Below are 23,100 nucleotides of genomic sequence, written 5' to 3' on the forward strand. Positions count from 1 at the left end.
TTTAAATGTGGGCAAATTATTCACAATTTGTTATAGTAAGCTATTGTGTTCAGAGCCCAGTAAGAATTTTGTTTAATGAAAACAGTTCTAAAAACTAAGTAAAAAATGTATCGTTGAGTAAAGAGTCTCATATGTTAAAATTTCTGTAGCTCTTAATGTGTAGTGACCTGCTGTTATTAAGGCACGAATTCCAAAACCCTTAATGTGGACAATCAGATATCCTAATAAGACTCGGGAAAAATACCAATGTATAAAGTATTCTATAGTTCTATTTAACTGTTTCATAGCTTTTACATTAAAAGAATCAGATAGAATTTCAAAGTCTCCATCTTCAACCTAATTTTAAGTGTACATTTTACGACTATGAAGTTAAACTATTAATAAGAATTACTGCATAGTCAAAACGATGTGTGATATACTTACACAGAACACCTACCAAAATACCTAACAGTGAAGTAAGAAAACATAGTATTAATAAATCTAGTACTTTTACCTCAAACTGTACAGATAATTTCTACTTCTTAACCAAGTTCCTGATTTCTCCTTAGGTTTAACCCAATAGGGTTATATCGACTAATGCTAAAATATAAATCTTTAGCTGTTGCAATGGGAAAGCAGACAAGCAACACATTTTACTGTTAATGGGAGATATATTTTAAATTTCCCATATGTGGTGCCAAAAATTTACTTTAAGAGAAACACCTATGACTGGACCTCAGTAGTGATTTTCACTTTAGATATATTTTCCAGAACGGTAGCACGAGTATAGCAATGTTTTAAGAGGATGATGTGCTCTCAGACATTTACACTATGCTTTTTAATACGTTTTTTGACCTGTGATGTAATTAATTTTTGTAACACATTATTTTAATGGTACACTAATTAACCTTGAATTAGAATGAATTCCCTGACAATGACTTTCTGTAGAAGTGCTGAAAATATCTTACATTAAGACCACCTAATGATTAATATCTTTATGCAGTATTAAGAAGCTCAAAACAAGAGCAAGATTAAACATACTTGTAAATAAGCAAAGATAAATCAGGCTTTGGAATTTTTGCTTTCAAAATGTTCTATACTTAAAAGAACAAAGACCAGCACAACCAGGTGTCTGAATGCAATAACTCTTTACTTCAAATTATAAAGTTCCCTTAAACACGCTCTAATTTGAGATTATTAATTCAAGTAATAACATAAGCAGTAATTTGCAGAGATGCCAACCTCAAAACCATTCAGGACAAAATCACGAAGTAAACACCTGTGGTTTCTTTTCTTTCTCTTTGTTAACCACAAACACATCTGGACCAACACAATGCAATTATTAAATTATTTTAGATACAGGATTTACATCTCTCCTCCAAAAGAAAAACCATGAATTAGGAGCACATTAAAGCTGTAGTTGCTTACAGACTATCCAAATTCATAAAGTAGTTTATGCATTTTTTATATAATTGCTTTATCTTCTATAAATGATAAAATCTCCTACACATTTTCAAATTAAATATATTTTTACTGCTACCACAAAAGGTGACAATCTTTGTTTCTAGTTTTAACAACTCTCTTAAAAAATATCTTACAAGTATTTAGGAGATTAGAGGGAAAGCCATTATTAAAAGGAATCTGTGGCCATAAGAAGACTTACAAGCACTATTTGGAGAGCTCTGGATAAATTCTGGAATTCAAATACAGTTAACACACAGGGGGTAAAAAAGAAAAGAGTTCTCATCTGTTAACCACGGGTGCAGATACTGTCCTACCTCAGACAGATGAATGACTTAAGTGCTTGGAAAGTGCAGGGTGGCAGCTAACCTATTAAGTGGTATTACTTTCATACCTTCTCGAAAATACAGAGCAGGTCTTAATATTTTAAATGCTTCTTTGATATCCTTAGTTACTTGCCCTTATAAACTGTAGAATTTTTTAAAACTAGATTTTCTCCTGATGTACAAATTAAACAAAAAGAGAATGCATTATAAAATGAGTCTTGATGTTCTTATAGTATTTTGTGAACAGACACAAAACATACACCATACAAAAACAAAAACCTGGCAAAATGGATATGTTTAAATTTCTAAGAGCTGTCACTTGCCATTCTGTGCAAATGAAATATGGTAAACAAATCGACTTGAATTTCTCTCTGCAAAAGAACTGTATTTAAATTGACAATTGTAGTAGAGGCTGACGTCAGCTACCGATAACCTTCCATGTCTCTATCTCCTCTATCCTATCCTTATCTTCCACCTTTTGCTGCTGCTGTAGCAGCTGGCTACAGTGACAATTCCTCACCTGCAAGCACCAGAAACCACACAATGTCACAATCCCTCTCAATAATGAATCGACAATGTTGTTTGAAAAACTTAAATACAGGGGCGCCTGGGCAGCTCAGTTGGTTAAGTGTCCGACTTCAGCTCAGGTCATGATCTCACGGTTTGTGAGTTCGGGCCCGGTGCCGGGCTCTGTGCTGACAGCTTGGAGCCTGTAGCCTGCTTCGAATTCTGTGTCTCCCTCTCTCTCTGCCCCTCCCCTGCTCATACTCTGTCTCTCAAAAATAAATAAATGTTAAAAAAAAAATTAAAAAACAAAAAAACTCAAATACAGGATTAGGACTGGGAGGCAGTTTAAGGTCTCCAAATGTACCTAGCATGGAAGTCAGCGGCTCCCTGTAGGATAATTTATTTACCAGCATTAAGAAGAACACCACACACCAATATGTGTGATACATATTTAAAATGAGCAACTACTTGATCTCTTTCACTGGCTAAGATCTAAGGTAAAGAGAAATGGTGTTGCTGAGTTATCAGGGAATTGAGAAGGATTTAAAAAAAAAAAATCTTTTCACAAGGAGTTACTAAGCCATGCTGGTAGCAACTTAAGAGTGAAGAAATAAGTAAAGGAGATATTACTTTATCCTGTATAAAATAAGTAATAATAGCAATAATAAGTTGCCATGAAAACCGCCCATGTGTCCATCACAAGACAATAGATTAAGTAATAATATATTATTTTGAGGGAATATTATTTGCCAATATAAAAAAAAGAATTGATTTACACAACAAAATGGGTGAATCTCAAAAACATTACACTAAATGGAAGAAAACTTACACAAAAAGTATTATGATTCCATTTATATAAAGTTCTAGAACACATAAAATCAATCTATGGTAGAAAAAGTGTTAGAATAGTGGTTACCTTTCTGGAATTAGAAGAACAAACCAGCTGGGAAGGGGCATGAGGGAAATTTCTGGGGGTGATAGTAATGTTCTATATCTTGACAGGAGCTTCAGTAACATAGGTATATGCATTTATCAAAATTAATCGAATGTGCAGTTAAGACTTGTGCATTTCACTGTTTGTAAATGCGATCTTAAAAATCAAACTAATACTGAATTGTAGTTAATGATGTGATGCTGAAGCATTTAGATGGAAGCAAAATACTCTGAAATGCATCAAATGAGATAGATCGATTGATGGATAGAAAGGTGGATAGATACTTATAAAGCAAGCATAGTAAAATATTAGTGGTAGAATCTAGGTGGTAGGTATATAGATGTTCACTGTAAAACCCTTTCAACTTTGTTGTACATTTAAAACTTTTCATAATAAAGTGCTGGGAAAAAATGAAACAAAAATTTGTTACACCCACATTCACAGCAACATTATTCATAACAGCCAAAATATGAAAGCAACTCAAGTGTCCAAGGACAGATATTTGGATAAACAAAATGTGGTATATACATACAATGCAATACTATATAAATACACATAAAAGGAAGGAAATTCTGACACACGCGAGAACATGGATGAACCTGAAGACGTTATGCTAAGTGAAACGAGCCAGTCATAAAGGACAAATATTTGTGATCCCATTTACATGAGATATCTAAAGTAGTCAAATTCACAGAGATACAAAGTAGAATGGTGGTTGCCAGGGGGTAGAGATCAGGGAGGGATGGGGAGTTAGTGTTTAACCCAGAATTTCAGGTGGAGAAGATGAAAAAGTTCTGGAGGTGGATGGTGGTGGTAGTTGCACAACAATGTGAACGTATTTAGTGCCACAGAACTGCACACTTAAAAATGGTTAAGATGGTAAATTTTATGTTATGTACATGTTACCACAATAAAAATAAATAAAAAGTAAGTTGCCAAAAAGAGCATAAGATTTAAACTACTTTTACTATTTTTCTGATTTTGTATTAATTCTGAGTTTCTGATGTAAAGTTAGGCTACATTTTGAAATGGTGCTGCTGCATTAATGCAAATGAAACTAATATGACAGTTTAGAATGCACTTCTCAATTATTAGTGTGAATGAACAAATTCCTTCAAATTACTATTTAAATAAAATAAATATACAACCGAAATAACATATACGCAAATGTAGAGAGTTATTTAAAAAAATACATTTTGTTCCTTTCTCAAATCCTAAATAAAACCATAAATTTAGCCTCAGTGTATGGACTCTGCTTCTTAAACCTTTTGTTAGGTTTATGTTCTCAATTTTACCAGGTTTTTCAGCAGTTTCTAAGGCAAAAGCATGTAAATTATATTGTGATATGAGCCACAAATTCAAAACAAAGCAAGAAGGGAAAGGAGTGAAGAGAAAGGTAACTTCCTTCAAAGCATTTGAAAGAATCAATAAACATGGAAAATGGTACAGAAAAGTTAACTACAAAACTTTTTTGTTATGGGAAACACAACGTCCTAATTACTGTATCAGCTGGAAACACCACACGATTTTCTCATATTAGAAATACATGTCTTACCAAACCACAAGAGACTCTTAAATACAGAGAACAAACTGAGGGTGGACAGGGGTGTGGGGAGAGGGAAAATGGGTGATGGGCATTGAGGAGAGTACTTGTTGGGATGAGCACTGGGTATTGTATGTAAGCCAATCTGACAATAAATTATATTAAAAACAAAGAAATAGGGGCGCCTGGGTGGCTCAGTCGGTCAAGCGGCCGACTTCGGCTCAGGTCATAATCTCGCGGTCATTGAGTTCAAGCCCCGCGTCGGGCTCTGTGCTGACAGCTCGGAGCCTGGAGCCTGTTTCAGATTCTGTGTCTCCCTCTCTCTGACCCTCCCCCATTCATGCTCTGTCTCTCTCTGTCTCAAAAATAAATAAACGTTAAAAAAAATTAAAAAAAACAAAAAACAAAAAACAAAAAACAAAGAAATACATGCTTTACTATATTAGTAATTACAACTTGAATAAATTACACACACACACACACACACACACACACACACACCAGGAACTATACTTATTCATAATAAATTAACTTCATTATAAAATATGATTATTTTAAATACATTTTATATATAGGTTCATATGCCATGATAGTTATAGATCCAAATATACATACATATATATTTCCAGCAGTATATGACTGTTTATTTCAATATGTGGAAATGCAAGCAAATCATTTATGACTATAAATTAAATTTCTATGACTTTGACTTATCATTTTATGACTATAATTAAATTTCTTTATGAGCTTATAGCAAATTTTAAGTGCAATAAATGTAATTTTTAGTCATCTAAGGGCAAGAATGAAATTGGGCTGAACTTGCTGGATGAACATTTTAAATAAAGTCATATACCACCCCAAAGAATCCTAGGCAATCAGTAATGAAATCTCTCAAGCTCAAATATCAAATAGATAGACACAAAGAACTGGATGTCCTTTCAAAACTGTAATTGTCACCCAACTTATTATAGCAGGGAAATGCCTTTTTTTTTTTTTAATAAAGGGGTTAAAAGTATTTTGTTAGCAATTTAATTCTGACATTGCATACTTTTAGCTCATCATCAAGGCTTAACAAGTTGTTTTATTTGCTAGAGCTTTAAAAGTCATGAAGCAATACCATTTATTTTATTTAGGATTTTAAGTTTGATTCTAATTTTAAGCTCTCATTTCCCTCATGTTCTTAAATTAATTCATACCAATCCCTGATTAATAATAAAAGTCTTGCCATCAGTATTCAAGGCCCAGCCTGAGATGTCATGGCTGAGAGGGCAGAAATCTGCTTGGAGCAATGAGAGAACCCAACTGAATTCTTGGCGTCTCAGTCTATGAATGTGTAAGCACTTCATCTGTTCATGGAAACACAATGTTCTGGCAGGCTGGGGGTGAAGGTAGCTGCATGGGTAACAAAGTGGAAGACCTGGGAAGCCATACTACACCAGAGTAACCGAATGAGAGAAGCAATACATTTTATCAGTTCCTTTTATCTTTAAAAAAAATTGTGTTAGTGGAAGCTATTTGTGTTCTAGACATTTTATTCCTATGACTGCTGTCCAATGATCTTTGCAAAGGTCATGTGTAGATTTGCCTTTTAGGACTATTTGATAAAAGAAATTGTTGCAAATCAGAGCATAACACTAGCAGGGTCAACTGGAAATTGTACGTCCTTCTTAAATCCAGTGGCAAAAAGAACACTCTCTCAGACCCCCATTTCCACTTAGCAATTATATGTAGTTGACAACTCTGATTTAGTTCCTGTCTGTAAAATGAGGATAGCATCTACTTACAGGATTGTTGGGAAGATAAGTGAAAATACTCTGTGAACTAAAAAACACACCATATAAAGTTTATTATTTGAAAGATGGAAAGTTCTCATAGGGAACATCTAGTACATGCACAATACATTCCAGGGAAAAAGTGACCTTGAAAAGTTAAGTGAACTTCGAGTTTCCAGTTCCAAATATAAGGAGGCTGAAAGTTGCCACTCCATCCTAACAACAAGCAAAATGCTGAACAGATTGAAAAATCAACTATTCTTGGATCCATAAGAGAGGGGAGGACACAGGGCAAATCACTGCCCCCAAGACTAAAGAGACAGACAGGTGACTCGACTTTGTAGAGCAGAGCTTCACAAGTGAAAACCACCCAAGGAACCAGTGCCAGGCAGAAAAACCGGACTATAATGACAAATTGCTAAAGGCTCAGTGCAGACAACTCTTGAGAGTTAAAAACTCCAGGGGATCTACTCATGGTGGGGAAGGTAGAAATCTTTGTGAGATTTACCTCCAGGAGCTTGGCCAGGTTCCCAAAGTAACTTTCAAAGAAAACTCCCCTCCCACTTCTGGAGGGGGAAATGAATCCTTCTAAAATATGCCAGAGCACTCTGTTCTTAACAAGGCCTGCTTTCAGGGAAAACTAGTTAACTAGTGTCTAACTTGCTGGGGTATTATCAGAGCCAACTGACCTGGAGTAAGAGAAATACTCAAATCTAGCCCACTCTAGCCATCCTATTCCACCTAAACAGGGAGGAAAAAAAGAAACACTTGTTGGGATTCACAGTCCAGATGCATAGACTCATTAAAGACTGAGACCTAATCATAGGCCAACAGAGCCCTTCCCCTCCCCCACGCCTTGCCACCACATTACTAAAGGACTATTTTAAATGGTTCCCTTTACCTGGTATATGATGTATAGCTATCAGTAAAAATTACAAAGCATACCAAAGGGCAAAAAACACAATTCAAAGACAGCAATTATTGGAACCAAACATGGCAAAGATACTGGAATTATCAGGCTAAGAATTTAAAACTATGATTAATATGCTAAAAACTCTAACATAAAATGGACAGCGTGCAAGAACAGATGGACAATGTAAGCCAGGAGATAGAAATCCTAAAGAAGAACAAAAAGAAATGCTAGAGATTAAAAAAAAAATAGTAACAGAAATAAAGAATGCCTTTGATGGGCTTACTAGTGGCCTGGATACAGCTAAGGAAAGAATCTCTGAGCTAGAAGATATATCCAACAGAATCCTAAAAAACTGAAAAGCAAAGAGAACAAAGACTGAAAAAAAACAGAATAGAATATCCAAGTACTGTGTAAAAACTACAAGAGGTGTGACGTATACATAATGGGGACGCCAGAAGGAGAAGAAACAAAAGGCACAGAAGAAGAATATAAAACAATGACGATTTCCTGCAAATGAATGCTGCACACCAAGCCACAGATCCAGGAAGGTCAGGGGCGCACGGGTGGCTCAGTCAGTTAAGCATCTGACTTCGGCTCAGGTCATGATCTCATGGTTCACAGGTTCAAGCCCTGTGTCAGGTTAGGCAATGATGGTGAGGAGGCTGTTTGGGATTCTCACTCTCTGCCCCTCCCATGCTCTCACTTTCTCTCTCTCATGATAAATAAAAATAAACAAAACAAACAAACAAACAAAAAAATATATATATAACATGTGTATATACATGTATATACACATGTAATATATATATACATGTATATATACATGTAATATATATATATATATGTCAAAAAACCTACACCTAGACACATTATTTTCAAATCATAAAAAGTCAAAGACAAAGAAAAATCCTAAAAGACGTCAGAGGAAAAAAATCCTTACTTATAAATGAACAAAGATAAGAATTACATCTGATTCCTCCTCAGAAACCATGCAGACAATAAGAGAGTGGAGTGAAATATTTTAAGTGTTTTGAAAAAAAAGCTCCACCAACCTAGAATTATGTATCCTGAGAAATTCTCCTTCAAAAATGAAGGCAAACAAAAATTGAGGGAATTTGTTGTCAGCAGACTTTGGAAAAATGTTAAAAGAAGTTCTTTAGAGAGAAGGAAAATAATAACTTGGATCTACATAAAGAAAACGAGAAGAGAGAAGAAGCAATAAGTGAAGGCAAAATAAAAACTTTTGTTTTCTTATTTTTCATTGATCTAACAGATAACAGTTTGTTATGTGTGTCCAGTATTGTTTCAGTACTTTATACACATTAACATAATCCTCAAAACAACGCTAACACAGGTACCATCACAATCCCCATTTACACATTAGGAAACTGAGACACAGAATAAACGTGACAAGTCACATAGCTAGGAAATGATAGTGCCAAGACTTGAACCCATGTAGTCTAGCTCACCACAATTATACTGCTTCTAATTATTCACTGAATCATTCATTAGTTCATCAAATATTTATTGAGCATATTGAGTGGAATATGCCAAAAACTCTGATAAAACATTTTCAACAAGGAAGATGTCAAAATATTTATCTTTCTCAAGAAGCTACTGAAAGAAATGCGCCATCAAAACTGTGAACCAAATAAAAAAGGAAGCTACTGAAGGAGACACTTCATCCAAACAAGGAAGTAAACAATAAAAGATAAAGACCCAGGATTCAGAAAACAGAAGAATCCAGGAGAGAAGGGAAGAGAATTCCCAGGACAGTGGTAAAGCATCATCCCAGGATGACATCTATGCAACAGGCCTAGAGAGCAACCAATGGAGATTAAAGAAAGGAGAGTTCCAGAAGGTCTACCACTAAAACAATATGGGATTGATTACCTGATGTGTTTGCACATCTGCAAAGAAGACCTCTTTTGGGCAATTTGAGGAAAGAATTAATGATAGAAACACAGAAGATATAACACAAAAAAACAAAAAAGAAGCAACTATTAGCCTTAAAAACAGAATGCTGTGCCATGGTATATAGACAGCATTATTCATAATTTATAATTATTCATTTCCTTCCCACCATTGCACCATAATCAGAATAGGCTTTCTACCATACAGACTTGGGAGTTTGGCCTCATGACTTGCTTTGGCTGAAGGAATGTGAGTAGATGTGACACATGCTACTCCCACGCGGAAGTTTTAAATGTATGCGTGGGGTCTGATTCTGTCTGCCTTTAGTTCTGCCCCAGATAGTGTTTATCCACTAAGACTGGATCTCAATATGAGAATGAGAAGACAGCTGAATTAAGATGAACTGAACCCAAATAAGGCCAGCAAACCCAGCTAAGCCTGGACTGATCCCAAACTCTTTTGAAATATGAGCAAGAGGGGCGCCTGGGTGGCGCAGTCGGTTAAGCGTCCGACTTCAACCAGGTCACGATCTCATGGTCCGTGAGTTCGAGCCCCGCGTCGGGCTCTGGGCTGATGGCTCAGAGCCTGGAGCCTGTTTCCGATTCTGTGTCTCCCTCTCTCTCTGCCCCTCGCCCGTTCATGCTCTGTCTCTCTCTGTCCCAAAAATAAATAAACGTTGGAAAAAAAAAATTAAAAAAAAAAAGAAATATGAGCAAGAAATAAATGTCGTTATTAGCCACTGAAATCTGGCTAACAGCAAAAGCTGACTAGTACATACAGTACCACCTATGGCTCAGCAATGAACATAATTTACATAGTAATAACAACATAATTACTTTATAGCTATATTACAATTATAAAATAATATTTTAACATTGATTCTATAGAGATGCAATCAGAAAGCTGAAACTAAAAGTTGTGATATAGTTGTTAGGAGGGTGGGGAGAGAAGGAGTGGGGAATATGAGTAAAACAGCTAAATCCTAATAAAACATAGAGGAAAATCAATAAGAGATATAAGTATATTATTTAGATATAAGTATATTATACTTATATCAAGAGATATAAGTATATTATTTAGAATTCTGCAGGTAAGTTGCAAAAGAAACAACTAAAAGAATTGAGAGTTTTTGCCTCAAGGGAGCTAGAATCAATGTGAGAAGGGCGCAAGCAAAGGAATACGTTTTTTTGTACTATAGTACTTATAGTACTAATTTTCTTTGAACTACCTGCATGTATTAATTTTATAAAAATCTTAACTCACAAGTACAAAAATAAAAAACAATAAAATCAAGGAAAGCAGTCACACCTGATTTAGTGGGACAAAAATGTAGTCTAATCCAGAAAGGCAAAAAAACCCATCCTAGTGGGAATCAAAAGACCTGGTTTTAGGGGCACCTGGGTGGCTCAGTCGGTTAAGTGTCTGACTCCTAATTTCGGCTCAGGTCATGATCTTACAGTTGGTAGGATTGAGCCCCATGTCGGGCTCTGCGCGGACAGTACAGAGCCTGCTTGGGATTCTCTCTCCCCCTCTCTCTCTGCCCCTCCCCTGCTCACACACATGTGGACATGCAGGCCCTCTCTCTCAAAAATAGACATAAAAAAAACAAAGCCTAAAAAAAAACCGACCTGGTTTTATTATTTCACAATCTACTTTTCTCCACCCACATCTCTCTTAGCTGTTTGTTTCATTACTTAGGAGAGAACACAACTGTTACTGGTCCCCCTTTCCTGCAGAATTATAGTCTTATATTTTCAGTTCCAGATGTCATTGACAATATGTATTACAGGAAAGATATCGCCTGAAAATGAGGTAAAAATAAGGCCTAACCTGTATAAAGAGCTCTGAATTAATACATACATTGATTATTTATCTACTCCTCACATTATCTATGATCACTGCAAGAAGCCCCTCCTAACAATCACCACCTTTTGGTCATTTCAATCATTTTACACTGCATTATCAAAGAGTAAGTAAAATGATTAAAACTGAATTAGTAAATTTTATTCCCTATTTTAACAACTGTAACTCAGGGACAGTTTAAGCTCTGTATGTCAACAGTTTTATTCACAAACCAAATAAATTAAAAAGTAATATATTTTACAAAATAATTTAGTACAGACTCCCTTTAAGTAGCGGGGTCACATTTAAATGAATGGATTTACCAAAATTCTGACACACAGTATTCTAGAAATATATTTACTGAGCAAAGGACAATATACTTGGTCAAAATGCAATGACAGTGGGGCGTCTGTGTGGCTCAGTTGGTTAAGCATCTGACTTCAGCTCAGGTCATGATCTCACGGTTTGCGAGTTCGAGCCCCACGCTAGGCTCTGTGCTGACAGCTCAGAGCCTGGAGCTGCTTCAGATTCTGTGTCTCCCTATTTCTCTGCTTCCAAATAAATAAACATTAAAAAAAAATCTTTAGGGGTGCCTGGGTGGCTCCATTGTTTAAGTGTCCGACTTCAGCTCAGGTCATGATCTCACAGTCCGTGAGTTTGAGCCCTGCATCGGGCTCTGTGCGGACAGCTCAGAGCCTGGCGCCTGCTTCAGATTCTATGTCTCCCTCTCTCTCTGACCCTCCCCCATTCATGCTCTGTCTCTCTCTGTCTCAAAAATAAACAAACATTAGTGCTCGCTTCGGCAGCACATATACTAAAAATAAACAAACATTAAATTTAAAAAAATGTCTTTTAAATCTTTAAATAAAAAAAAAGTACAATGATAGAAGTGATGATAGAAGATGTGAAAACTATTTAAAAATATTTTTATATAATCTATAGATTTCACTTATTAAGTTAACAGTCTCTCCCTTTATTGTGAAGAAACAAGTTACTTGACTGCACCAAGCTTCAGCTAGTAACTTACACAACATCAACAGAAAGATGATGGACACATACATAGAAAGCATCTTAACTGAGTGACACTATCTCACATAAACATTCTGATACAATCTTACACTGTATTTTGAGTTGTAGTTCATAAGCCATTTCGAAAAAAAACACTGGGGCAGAACAGCAGGCATAAAAAAAAAAATTAACAAGGCATGTTTTCCATACCTCTTCATCTTTCATATTCACATCCATATTTTTCGATTTGATGACTTTGGTTATATGGTCAATGTTGTTTTCCCTGCAGTAATCAAATATGTTTTTGTCTTCTTCCCTAAGTAGAGTAAAAATAAAAAGTGTTTTACTAGGTAATTCATAAAAGTTACATATTTTTAACATAACTTGTTTACTGCTGACAAACATCAATGGAATTTCTGTTTTCATGAAGAATTTTACATGAACAATAATGGATTTTCCATAAGACATAATATATCCCGTCTCTAAAGTTGTTAGCAACTATAATTACAGGGAAAAGTTTTATCTGCTTTAACAAGTTACACTAATACAATGATATAACACTTTAGTACATTTTTCTCAGCCCTCTTCCTCTCCCCAGTTCCTTTTTACACACTGACAGGCACAAATTTCCTGACTCAGAATTTTCAGTAGTAGCACTGCAGTAACAAGGTTACTTACTATTGTCTATACAGAGGTTTTAAAAAATCAGGACACTGCTTATTACTTTTCTTACAGGATAACAGAATAAGCTGATTGCTGCTACTCAAGTTCATGCAAACACACACACACACTCACACACACAATCACACACACACACACACACACACACTAATGTAATTTTCTTAAAGGAAAGACAAAAAGCAATTTTCCTAAGGAAAAGATAATTAAAACATCACAAAATTCACAATCTTTTATGAGATATTAGAAACAAAGACTAGGAACAAAAACTGAGAAGCATACTATGTACAAGTGCTCTTCTAAGTATACTGATCGACTAAATTCATTCACTCTTATCCAACAACTTCACACAAAAAAGAAACAGGTAAGGAGAAACTATATGACCTGCCAAATGGCATCACATTTATTGAAGGTAGAACAAGAGCTAGAACTCACTCAGATCAGCTGGTTTTGTATATGGTATGTTTTTCTATTGTATTGAGCTACATCTAGACTAGCCAGCTAGTCTATTCTACAACCTAATGTAGAAGTTAACATGAGATCTATGAGTTCTCTGAAACAGTATACAGAATTGTGTAAATGTGTGTGCATTTTTCTGAGCGTGCTGTGTGTATGTGGGGGTAAGGGATAGCATCAATGAGAGTCTCAAAAAATCAGTAATTCTCAAAAGGACGAGTAATTTGGAATATTATCCATGAAACTGTTCTATATGTGGACTACACATTCTGGACAGGCATAAAAGAACGCAAGATGAATTTCAAAAATTATACTAATATGTTTTACAACCTGCAGGGCCATAGCTTCTATTCATCACTAATGCAAGCACTTGGCCATAGGAGTCTTCCTATCTTAAAAGCCAATTTAAATACTTTATACCCTATAAAAAGTTATTTCCACTCAGAGGTAATTAACTTAAAACACACTACTTTAGCATTAACCATCTAAGCTTTCCTTATGCAAGTGATGTTTTTAACTGGGCATCCACTACATGCAAAGGCACTGGGCAAGATTCCGTTTAGTAACAGATGAACAAGAAACTTTACATTCAATACAGTTAGGATGATAAAATCCATATACAATTAACATAAAATAAAAATGGATCTTTAAAAAGGCTTATACGAGTACACAGGGGAAACAGCCTGCTTTAAGCTGGAGAAAAAGAGGTAGATTTCCAGGAAGAAAAAGAACGTATGGTCTCTCGAAAATGTCCATTCTACAGAAGAGAAAACGCTTTTCCAGATCACTTTTTCTGAAAGAAAATAGCTAAGTCTGAGGCCAAAACCCCAGAAAGGAGAAGTATGATTTTTAAAATTAAGGCTGCATATAATACCACTTCAGCTATATTTATCACACACAAAAAAACCACTGTTTCTATGAAAAAGCATATTAAGAATTCTGACTTGGGAATAAGAGGGACCTGTTTTCCTCCAATCCAATAAGACAGAGCACTCTAATTCAAGAGGCAGCAACTTTATGAGAGAAAGGACTGTATCATTTGAAGTCATAACAAAAAATACACCATTCCCTAGTTGTTTTGAACTTGGAAATAATGGAAAGTTAGTGGTGAGGAACAGAAAGGAAAGTAAGGAAGATCCCTGGGATGTAAGTTACCCATACCCAGTAACGCATAAGGGTTATTCACAGATGAGAGGATTTTCTGAATCTATAAGGTCTCTCTTCCTGAATCCCAAATGTGTACGTATACTTAGGCCATAAGCAGTAAGAGTAAATATAGTACAAACTTATTTAAAATTTTATTTTACTCATTTTACATTTTCAATATTTACTATGTGTAGCACTTACATAAATTATTTTGTTTTGATATGTGAATGTTTTGGAGGGCAGGAACATTTGTTTTTTTATCTGAATACCAGTTTATCATCTGTTATCACCACAAAGTATGTCGGGCACATAAAGGACTTAAAAAATACTTATGGGTAGAATACACAATGCAAATTAAATATGAAAAAGAAATTTAGTAAAATCACCACAAATGTATTACAAAGTTAAGTGACTAAGATAAAAAAGAAAATTGACACTCTTGGGCTTAGTTACTAATACAGTTCTCCCTGCTCCAAGTTTTGACTCTTCCATGCCAGCAACCAAGCTGTCTTTATACAATGTCACCACCTAGTGTCCCAAATGAAGAAACATCTGGAGCAACAACTTTCCACATCTCTTTTCTTGTCAGCAAGATTACGTACAGTTTACAAATCAAATTCTCTTTTCCCCTCTACATTTCCCTGTTAATAAAGTATTCCATGGGCAATCTTTTCCTCTATAAACACACTTACTTTAAATAAAACATGCAAATGAACTCAGCCATTACCAAATACAGTAGAGCCTAAATAAATGTTAGTTCTCTTCCACATCTTCTCACTTTATCTTCCTTTCTCTCATAATTCTTGGCCAGCTATCTTCCTCTCTTTGCTGAATATGAGTGATAACATGACCGTATCCATTCTCTATGGATAAGCATGAGTTATGGCCAAGATGCTACCCTCAAGGATATCCCAATATCCCTAGCAAAAGACAGAATGTCTCTCTCTACTCCAAATTTTTGGAAATTGACAGAATACACAATTGTGTATCTGAAGGGAAGAAAAGTCACTGGTTTTCTCTGAAATTCTTTTGAAATATGAGAACACACCCTTATGGAAAGAGGAATGGTGTTTAAGTATGGTTGTCTTTCATCAATTATAGGAAGAACAGATCCTTGCACACTCATAAAAATATTATCTGTACCACTTTCTACAAAGGTTGCATTTTCCTACCAAAAGAATATTTCAGGGGTGCCTGAGTGGCTCAGTCAGTTAAGTGTCCGACTCTTGATTTCGGCTCAGGTCATGATCTCACAGCTTGTGAGATTGAGCCTCCCAATGGGTTCTGCACTGACAGCATGGAGCCTGCTTGGGATTCCCTCCCTCCCTCCATCACTCCCTCCCTTCTTCTCTCTCTCTCTCTCTCTCTCTCTGCCCCTCCTCCACTCTCGCACATGCTCTCTCTCAAAAATAAACAAACAAAGAATACTTCAAACAGGTCTCATAACAAGCCACCTAAAGTCCATTAGCTACTATTTCACCTATTCTATAGAATTAAAAAAACACATTTATGGGACTAGCTCAGGTATCTATTTCCTAGATACATTCAATAAATATTCAATTCAATTTATATATTAAGCAACTCACAATCAGATAAAAAATAGAATGCCAGTAAATAGGCAATGAAAAATTATTTAAAGAAGGAAAACACAGAGTAAGCCAGTACCCACACAAATATAAATAAACAAATGTCACTAATCCTCAAACTAAGGAATGTGGACCTGCATGCTCTGTGGAGGCACACAAAGACCTTTACAGGGATATGCAGGTAATTGGGACGCTGGGGTGGCTCAGCTGGTTGAGTGTCCAACTCTTGATTTTGGCTCAGATCATGATCCCAGGATCATGGGACCAAGCCCTATGTTGGGCTCTGAGCTGAGCATGGAGCCTGCTTGAGATTCTCTCTCTCTCCCCACCCCCCGCCCCCCGCCCCGTCCCTCTCCCCTTCACACTCTCTCACTAAAATAAAATAAAATAAAATAAAATAAAATAAAATAAAATAAAATAAAATAAAATAAAATAATTTAAACAATAAAATAAATAAAGGGATATGCAGGTATGAACATTTTAAGCTAAAAAAGAAAAGAAAAATTTTAAGTGAATCAATTTACAGCTCAAACTTGGAAATAAATGCATTTTTTTTTTTCCTTAACTGATCTACCTGAAGAGACTACTGTGGTAAATATTTTATCACCATTCTCCTTCTCAAAATTCCCTCTGCTCTGATCACACCCCTCCTAGTTTATATAAGAAAGTCATATACCTCTCTCCTTAGTATGGTATACTTGTAAGAAGTATAACCAAAAGACTTTGCTAAGACTTAGCAATGTCTATTAATTAAGCCTGTTACTCTTTTGCTTAGAAATACTCTGTTTAACTAATATACTGGAAAAGGTTTGGGGGAAAAAATCAGACGTAGGTTGTATTAGCCCAAGATAGAAAACCTTCCTTGGTAATAAATATAGGGACAATTCTGGTGAAAAATTGGCGTTGGGAAACATTCTATATCTAAGGTTAGAGAATGGAAGGGCTGAAATAAACAAAGCTAAAAACAGACGATGTTGATCTCTGTCTCATTTTAATAAAAAGTAATATTTTGTGTTAAAACTATTTTTAAAAGCTTCACCCACCTCATTAAGACCTATTTTCGATTAAAGTTTACTTATGTTTAATAATTTTTTAATAATATTTATGATGTATGTTGATCAGCTGTATAGGAATAATTACAGTGATGGGGCACCTGGGTGGCTCAGTCGGTTAAGCATCTGACTTCAGCTCAGGTCATGATCTCACAGTTTGTGAGTTCGAGCCCCATGTTGGGCTCTCTGCTGTCAGCACAGAGCCCCCTTTGAATCCTCTGTCCCCTCTCTCTCTGCCTCTCTCCTGCTCTCATGCACATGCTCTCTCTCTCAAAAATAAAACAAAACATTAAAAACAAAAAAAGGAAGAATTAAAGTGATAACTCAAATGGGAAAAGATTTAATGCATAGTTCTGGGTCAAAGAAAATTACATTTTAAAAAAGTCCAACTTATATACATATTTTTGTTACAGAGAATTATGATAGTGCAATAAGATTACATAAAAATGTATTACTTTAAAATACAATTGTGTGGGAGAAGTAGAATTAAAGGAGAAAAAGGAATGACATAAAATTTCTGTTAAAGACCCTATTCATGTATTTTTAAATCAAGATCAGAATTTTAATTAAACTTTTTATTTTGAGACAATTGAAGATTCACATGCAATATAAGAAATAATACAGAGAGATCTTGCGTACCATTTCCCAGCTCCTCTCAATGGTAGCATGCTCATGTACTTTAAAAAACGGATTATAGGGGCACCTGGGTGGCTCAGTCAGTTGAGTATCAACTCTTCATTTCAGCTTGGGTCATGATCTTGCAGTTGTGAGACACAGTCCTGGGACAGGCTCCACAATGGGCGGTGCAGCCTGCTTAGGATTCTTTCTTTCCCTCTCCCTCTGCCCCTCCACCACTCTTGCTCTCTCTCAAAAAAACAAAGCAAAACTTTTAAAAAATGTATTATCATTATAGTATTTAGATTCACCTAAAAGAGTGATCTATTTACTTTAAAATTTCATTATTTGCACAGGGTGCTTGCATGGTTCAGTTGGTTAAGTGTCTGATTCTTGGTTTCAGCTCAGGTCATGATCTTATGGTTGTGAGATAGAGCTCTGTGTCAGGTTCTGCACTGAGTGTGGAGCCTGCTTAAGATTCTCTCTCTCCCTTCCCCTTGCCCCTCCCCCACTCACAAGCTTGCACTCTTTCAAAATAAAATCTCTTCTTATAAAATCCATTATTTACAAAACACCAGAAATTGTGCCCTTTGTAATACACTTAAACTTTTAAATAAGAATTTTAGATGTTATCATAAAATTCTAAAGGAGAACATAGTCTTCCAAAATTCTCTTAGGGACTACAATAGCAAAAAGTTGTTTTGAGTGTCAAATTAGCCCAATATTCTATAAAGTAGAGGCCTGAAATAAGGAGTGGGCTAATCCACTAAGGATGATCAAATAAAGCACTACAGAAGAGTTGACGTTACAGCCTATCTCTCTGGAAGATGAACTGACCAGCCAGCCAGCTGGGTTACTGAAGAACAGAAAGAATATTCCAAAGAACAGAAAGAAAAGGAAAAGCATCAACAACAAAAAGCGCTCAAGAGTGTTGAGAGATAAATTAGATACCAGATATAGACCCAAAGAGCTACTGGAGTCAGACACTAACCTTAGCATATCTAAAACAAACAAACCAACCTGAAAAGGCAACTATCCTCAGTAGGAGGTATGGTTAGCAATAAACCATAGGAGGGGAAAAGTGAAGCCAATTTTGAACTCGGACCAAAAGAAACAATTAATTTGAGGGGGGGAAAAATCCTGAGTTATTTCTCTGCTGGGAGACAGTTTGTTCAAGAGGCTTCATTAGAACCTTGGTTAAAGCAACTCTTAAAATGGTTCACCTATTTACATATTCACAAATGGTCGCCTATTAATCTGTCTGGGTTCCTGAATACTTAGAGGGTACCCAGGGTACCTAAACACTTGGATCACTACAAAGACACAGCCTTTGGTAAATAAATAAGCCTTTTTTAGTTTACACCTCAGTTTCAGATGAATTTTATTATACTACTCTGTCTCTGAGAGTATGCTCACCTACGCGTCTTTTTTTTAGATCTTTGAGATTGAAGAATGGACATAAATTCACTAAAAACACACTGTGAAGTTCCTTAGGAGCCAGTCTTTCTAGGATGAAAGCCTGCTCCCTGTCTTACAAAATTTAGTAGTGCTGTTGCTGAATACTACCTTCTTTGTAGGAATTTAAGTTCTTAATTCACTTGACAAGTATATGGCCAGAAGTTGTCAATCTGAAAGGTAAAGACTTGCTATTCTGTCCAAATATAACTTTAGGAAATAATTACATCATCTTACTGATCTCACTGACTAAATTATCAACATTCTATTATTGTAGGCTAAATACAAAGCCCAAAGTCTAATGCTAATTCTTTTTTATATAACCTTTGTATTTTATATGTAAATGTACAACCTTTATTTCATATATATCTAAACATAACCTTTGATATGACTAAACTATCAATACTTTAGAAACTGAGATAAAATATCTACATAGAAATTAAGATACTCTGTATTCTTAAAAAAAGAATGTTTTAATTTACAAATATAAAAAAATTAATACAAGCATATCTTAACTTTGTTTATAGTTGCTTCTCTCTTGAAAGAAAAAATCTGTTCTTACTCAAAGGTTTTTAGCAAAGCTGGTGAAAGACTTATCTGGGAGAAGCAAATTGGTAAAGTCAGCTCCTATCTCAAGAATTAAATAGTAGTCGAGCTGTCATATTTAGCACATCAAAAATCCCACTTTTAATTAATATCTAATTAAAATTTTGGATGTTAATTTCATCGTAAAACACTGTTTTCGAGTATCAATCTTACAAAGACCATAAATGAGAGTCTATACTATGGTCCTCCAGATAAAATCTTGTAAATAGTACATCCTCTCTGAAATACCTTGGTCATATGCCCTAGAGGAGGCAAACAATGCTGGAGCAATAACTAAGCTCAAGAAACCTAGCATTCAGATCAAGACACTTACAAAAGTGGGGTTTTTGTTGTTTGCAGTGTTGTTCTTAAAATAATTTCTGAAATCCTAGATGGCAAAAAGACACTGAGAAACTCTTTGTTAAAGCTGCCATATTTCATTGATTCTAAAACACAAATAATGGGGTGCCTGGGTGGCTTGGTCATTTGAGCATCCAACTCTTGATTTTAGCTCAGGTCATGATCTTGGGGTTGTGGGATCAAGCCCCACATTGGGTTCCATGCTGGGCATGGAGCCTGCCTGGGATCTTCTCCCTCCCTCCCTCTGTCCCTCTCCCCTGCTTGCAAGATCTCTCAAAAAAAAAACAAAAACAAAAAACACAAATTTTTTCATATTTTAACATTTCTGATGAATCTTATAATCTGTAGACTCTTACAATTAATTAGTGGCATTTTTTCTTAATGGTATTTAAACCAGTGGTGTTTTAGAGTCAATAAAATAGGTAGGTTCAAAATACACAGTGCCAAAAGGACAGGTGAATGATGAAAGAACTTATAGATACTGAATCACAATCCTCCCACTCAGACTGCTACTATATCTGCAATTACTTTCACACAGTTATAGTACATAACCAGTTAGTTTTCCCCCTTCCTGTTATGTGGTAATGACAATTATCTTCTTCACCAAATAATAAATATTTTCAACAGGGTTATATTATAGCGTACTTATTGGTAGGTCTAGAAAATTCTTAAAAAGCCTTAAATAAAAAGTTCTATCTGTTATCTTATTTAAGTTGTTAATATGCTGTTAATGTATTTTTCTCACATTTTTTCAAGGAAGCAATGACAAAGGAAAGATCAATGTCCCAGGTACTTCTTGAAGATAACCTCTTATTCTGGAAAAGTTATCTAGCCATGATTTATAGACACTAGTTACTAAAAATGCATTTCTACCTCTTAAAAACCTACTTAACTCTAAAATAGTTGATTAAAATTTCTGATACTTCAAATGTCCATATGAAAAAATTTATTTTAATTCTGATCAAATCCTGGAAAACCAGTGGCCACATCAGAAACATCTATAGAATCCTTGGCTAACAGGCTCTATAGAGCTGAGTTACGTTCTCAAACATTACGATAAGTCTAAAATCAATAACATCAATGAATCCAAAAGAAACATCATCAGTATAATGATGATATAATTTTACTGGTAAAGCACATCTTAAAAAACAAACAGAAAAGGGCTTTAAAAGTTTAAATTGAAGATATTCACTCTGTTCGTATAATAACAACTATCAAAATTAATTTCACTAATTGCAGAACACAAGGATTCCTCAACCATCTCAGAGGCAATATACTGTAGCAACAGCAGAGTACAAACCATGTGACCTTGGTCAAGTAACCTAACTTTTCTGAGTCTAAGTTTCTTCATCTGTAAAATAGGGATATCAATACCTACAGCTTAAAGGATCATTCTGAAGATTAACTGAAATAATATATATAACACATGTAGTATAGTAACTAGCACATAATTAGTGGTCCATAAATGTTAGCTGATATTATTACCTTAAGATTTTAACACATGTTGTACACTGGGGTCATTTCTCATATGCCTTTATATAACACTATCAATCAATTCATCTAACAAATGTTAATTAGACCTCCAAGGAAATAAAAATACGCCAATGTAGGTGGAGTAGAGTCAGTATGGGGGTGGGGGGGGGGAGAAACTGGCATCAGATGAGATGATGAAGGGCCCTGTAAGACATGTTAAAGAATATTAGACTTTATCCTAAGCGCTATAAGAAACCATTAAAAGGGCTTCAAGTAGGAGAGTGACACAATGATATGAGTTATAAATCTGGGGAGGAGGCAGGAAAGGAAAAAGGAATCTAGTTCTCAAACCATTCTGCAGTGTCCTGGCCAAGAGACGATGACTGTTTAGTGACAGTATTGCAAAAGGCAGGATGGTGGCAATAATGAAAACTAGGTGGATGTGAATTATTTTGGAACAGGAGGAAACAGAATTTTTTATATAGTAAGGGATAAAGGAGACAGTAGACCAGTGTGACATAAGAGACCTAGAAATGACATATTTTACATAAAATACTGGTAAAATACTTACCTAATACATATATAAAATTTTATATTGGGTAAAATTTATAAATAAAATCATGTAATATAACAATGTCCTTTTCACACAGAATTCCAACTTTAATAAACACCATTTATTACTGTATACAACGCAATCAGCAAAGTTCTTATAAATCAAAAGGCAATGTAATGAACCAAAATTGCTTGCTTTCAGTATTGACAGAATAGGTGACAATAATTAAATGATAATTAAGAAGATGACTATTTCACAACACTAACATCTCTGCTAACATTTTAAAATATCTTTATGTCTCTAAAGCATTTAAATAGCAGAAAACATTTATTTATATTATGTGTAATACATATACCACTTTTTATTATAATGGATAGAATAAACCCGTAACTATACGCATCTTTATAGTGCATACACACACACACTAAACTTTGTAAACAAGTCTAAGTGTCTAGCATTTCACAAGTACTATATAAGGATATGGATAAGATTAGAGGAGCAGAGAGAAAAGAGACAACAAAGTGAGGAAAAGGAAGAGGGGGAAGAATAAAGAAAAAAGAAAGGAGAGAGGAGAAGATGATGGTTTTAGTTGAGGAATGACCTCTTGTTCAGAAAGGGCTGTTGATCTACAAACAGGTGGATCTGCCTAGATGCTTGGTTGGCATCAGGACACTGAGCACACAGGAGCTAAATTAAGCACGTAAGAAAAGGGTGAATATGAGAGCCAGGAGACTCTTACAACAGTTACTGTTTATGGCAAGACCTGCTTGTCTCAAGGGACCCATTTTCACATAATCTATAATTATCTCTTCGCTTTAATCGCCTTGTCATTCCTAAGGCTCTCCTGGGCACTGGAAGAGGAAAAGCTCATTAACTAAACCTTTTCTCCTCTCTCCAGCCACCCATGGCTTTTAATTGCTTGGTGTGTTATTATCTAGGAGT

At 35.4% G+C, this 23,100-nt stretch overlaps 1 protein-coding gene across 9 annotated transcripts in view; it reads right to left on the bottom strand.

Annotated features, from left to right (window-relative positions):
- Positions 1-23,100, bottom strand: part of ACBD6 (acyl-CoA binding domain containing 6) — a 215,283-nt gene that overhangs the window by 115,304 nt on the left and 76,879 nt on the right. For all 9 annotated transcript variants that reach the window (XM_086693804.1, XM_086693810.1, XM_086693811.1 and 6 more), the window contains one exon: positions 12,410-12,515. In XM_086693804.1, the coding sequence (XP_086549930.1) occupies positions 12,410-12,515 (106 nt within the window). The remainder of the gene's footprint in view (positions 1-12,409; positions 12,516-23,100) is intronic.

The sequence above is a fragment of the Puma concolor genome, chromosome E4 (genome assembly GCF_028749965.1).
Source record: "Puma concolor isolate L17-30 chromosome E4, mPumCon1.1.hap2, whole genome shotgun sequence".
NCBI classification, from domain to species: Eukaryota; Metazoa; Chordata; class Mammalia; order Carnivora; family Felidae; genus Puma; species Puma concolor.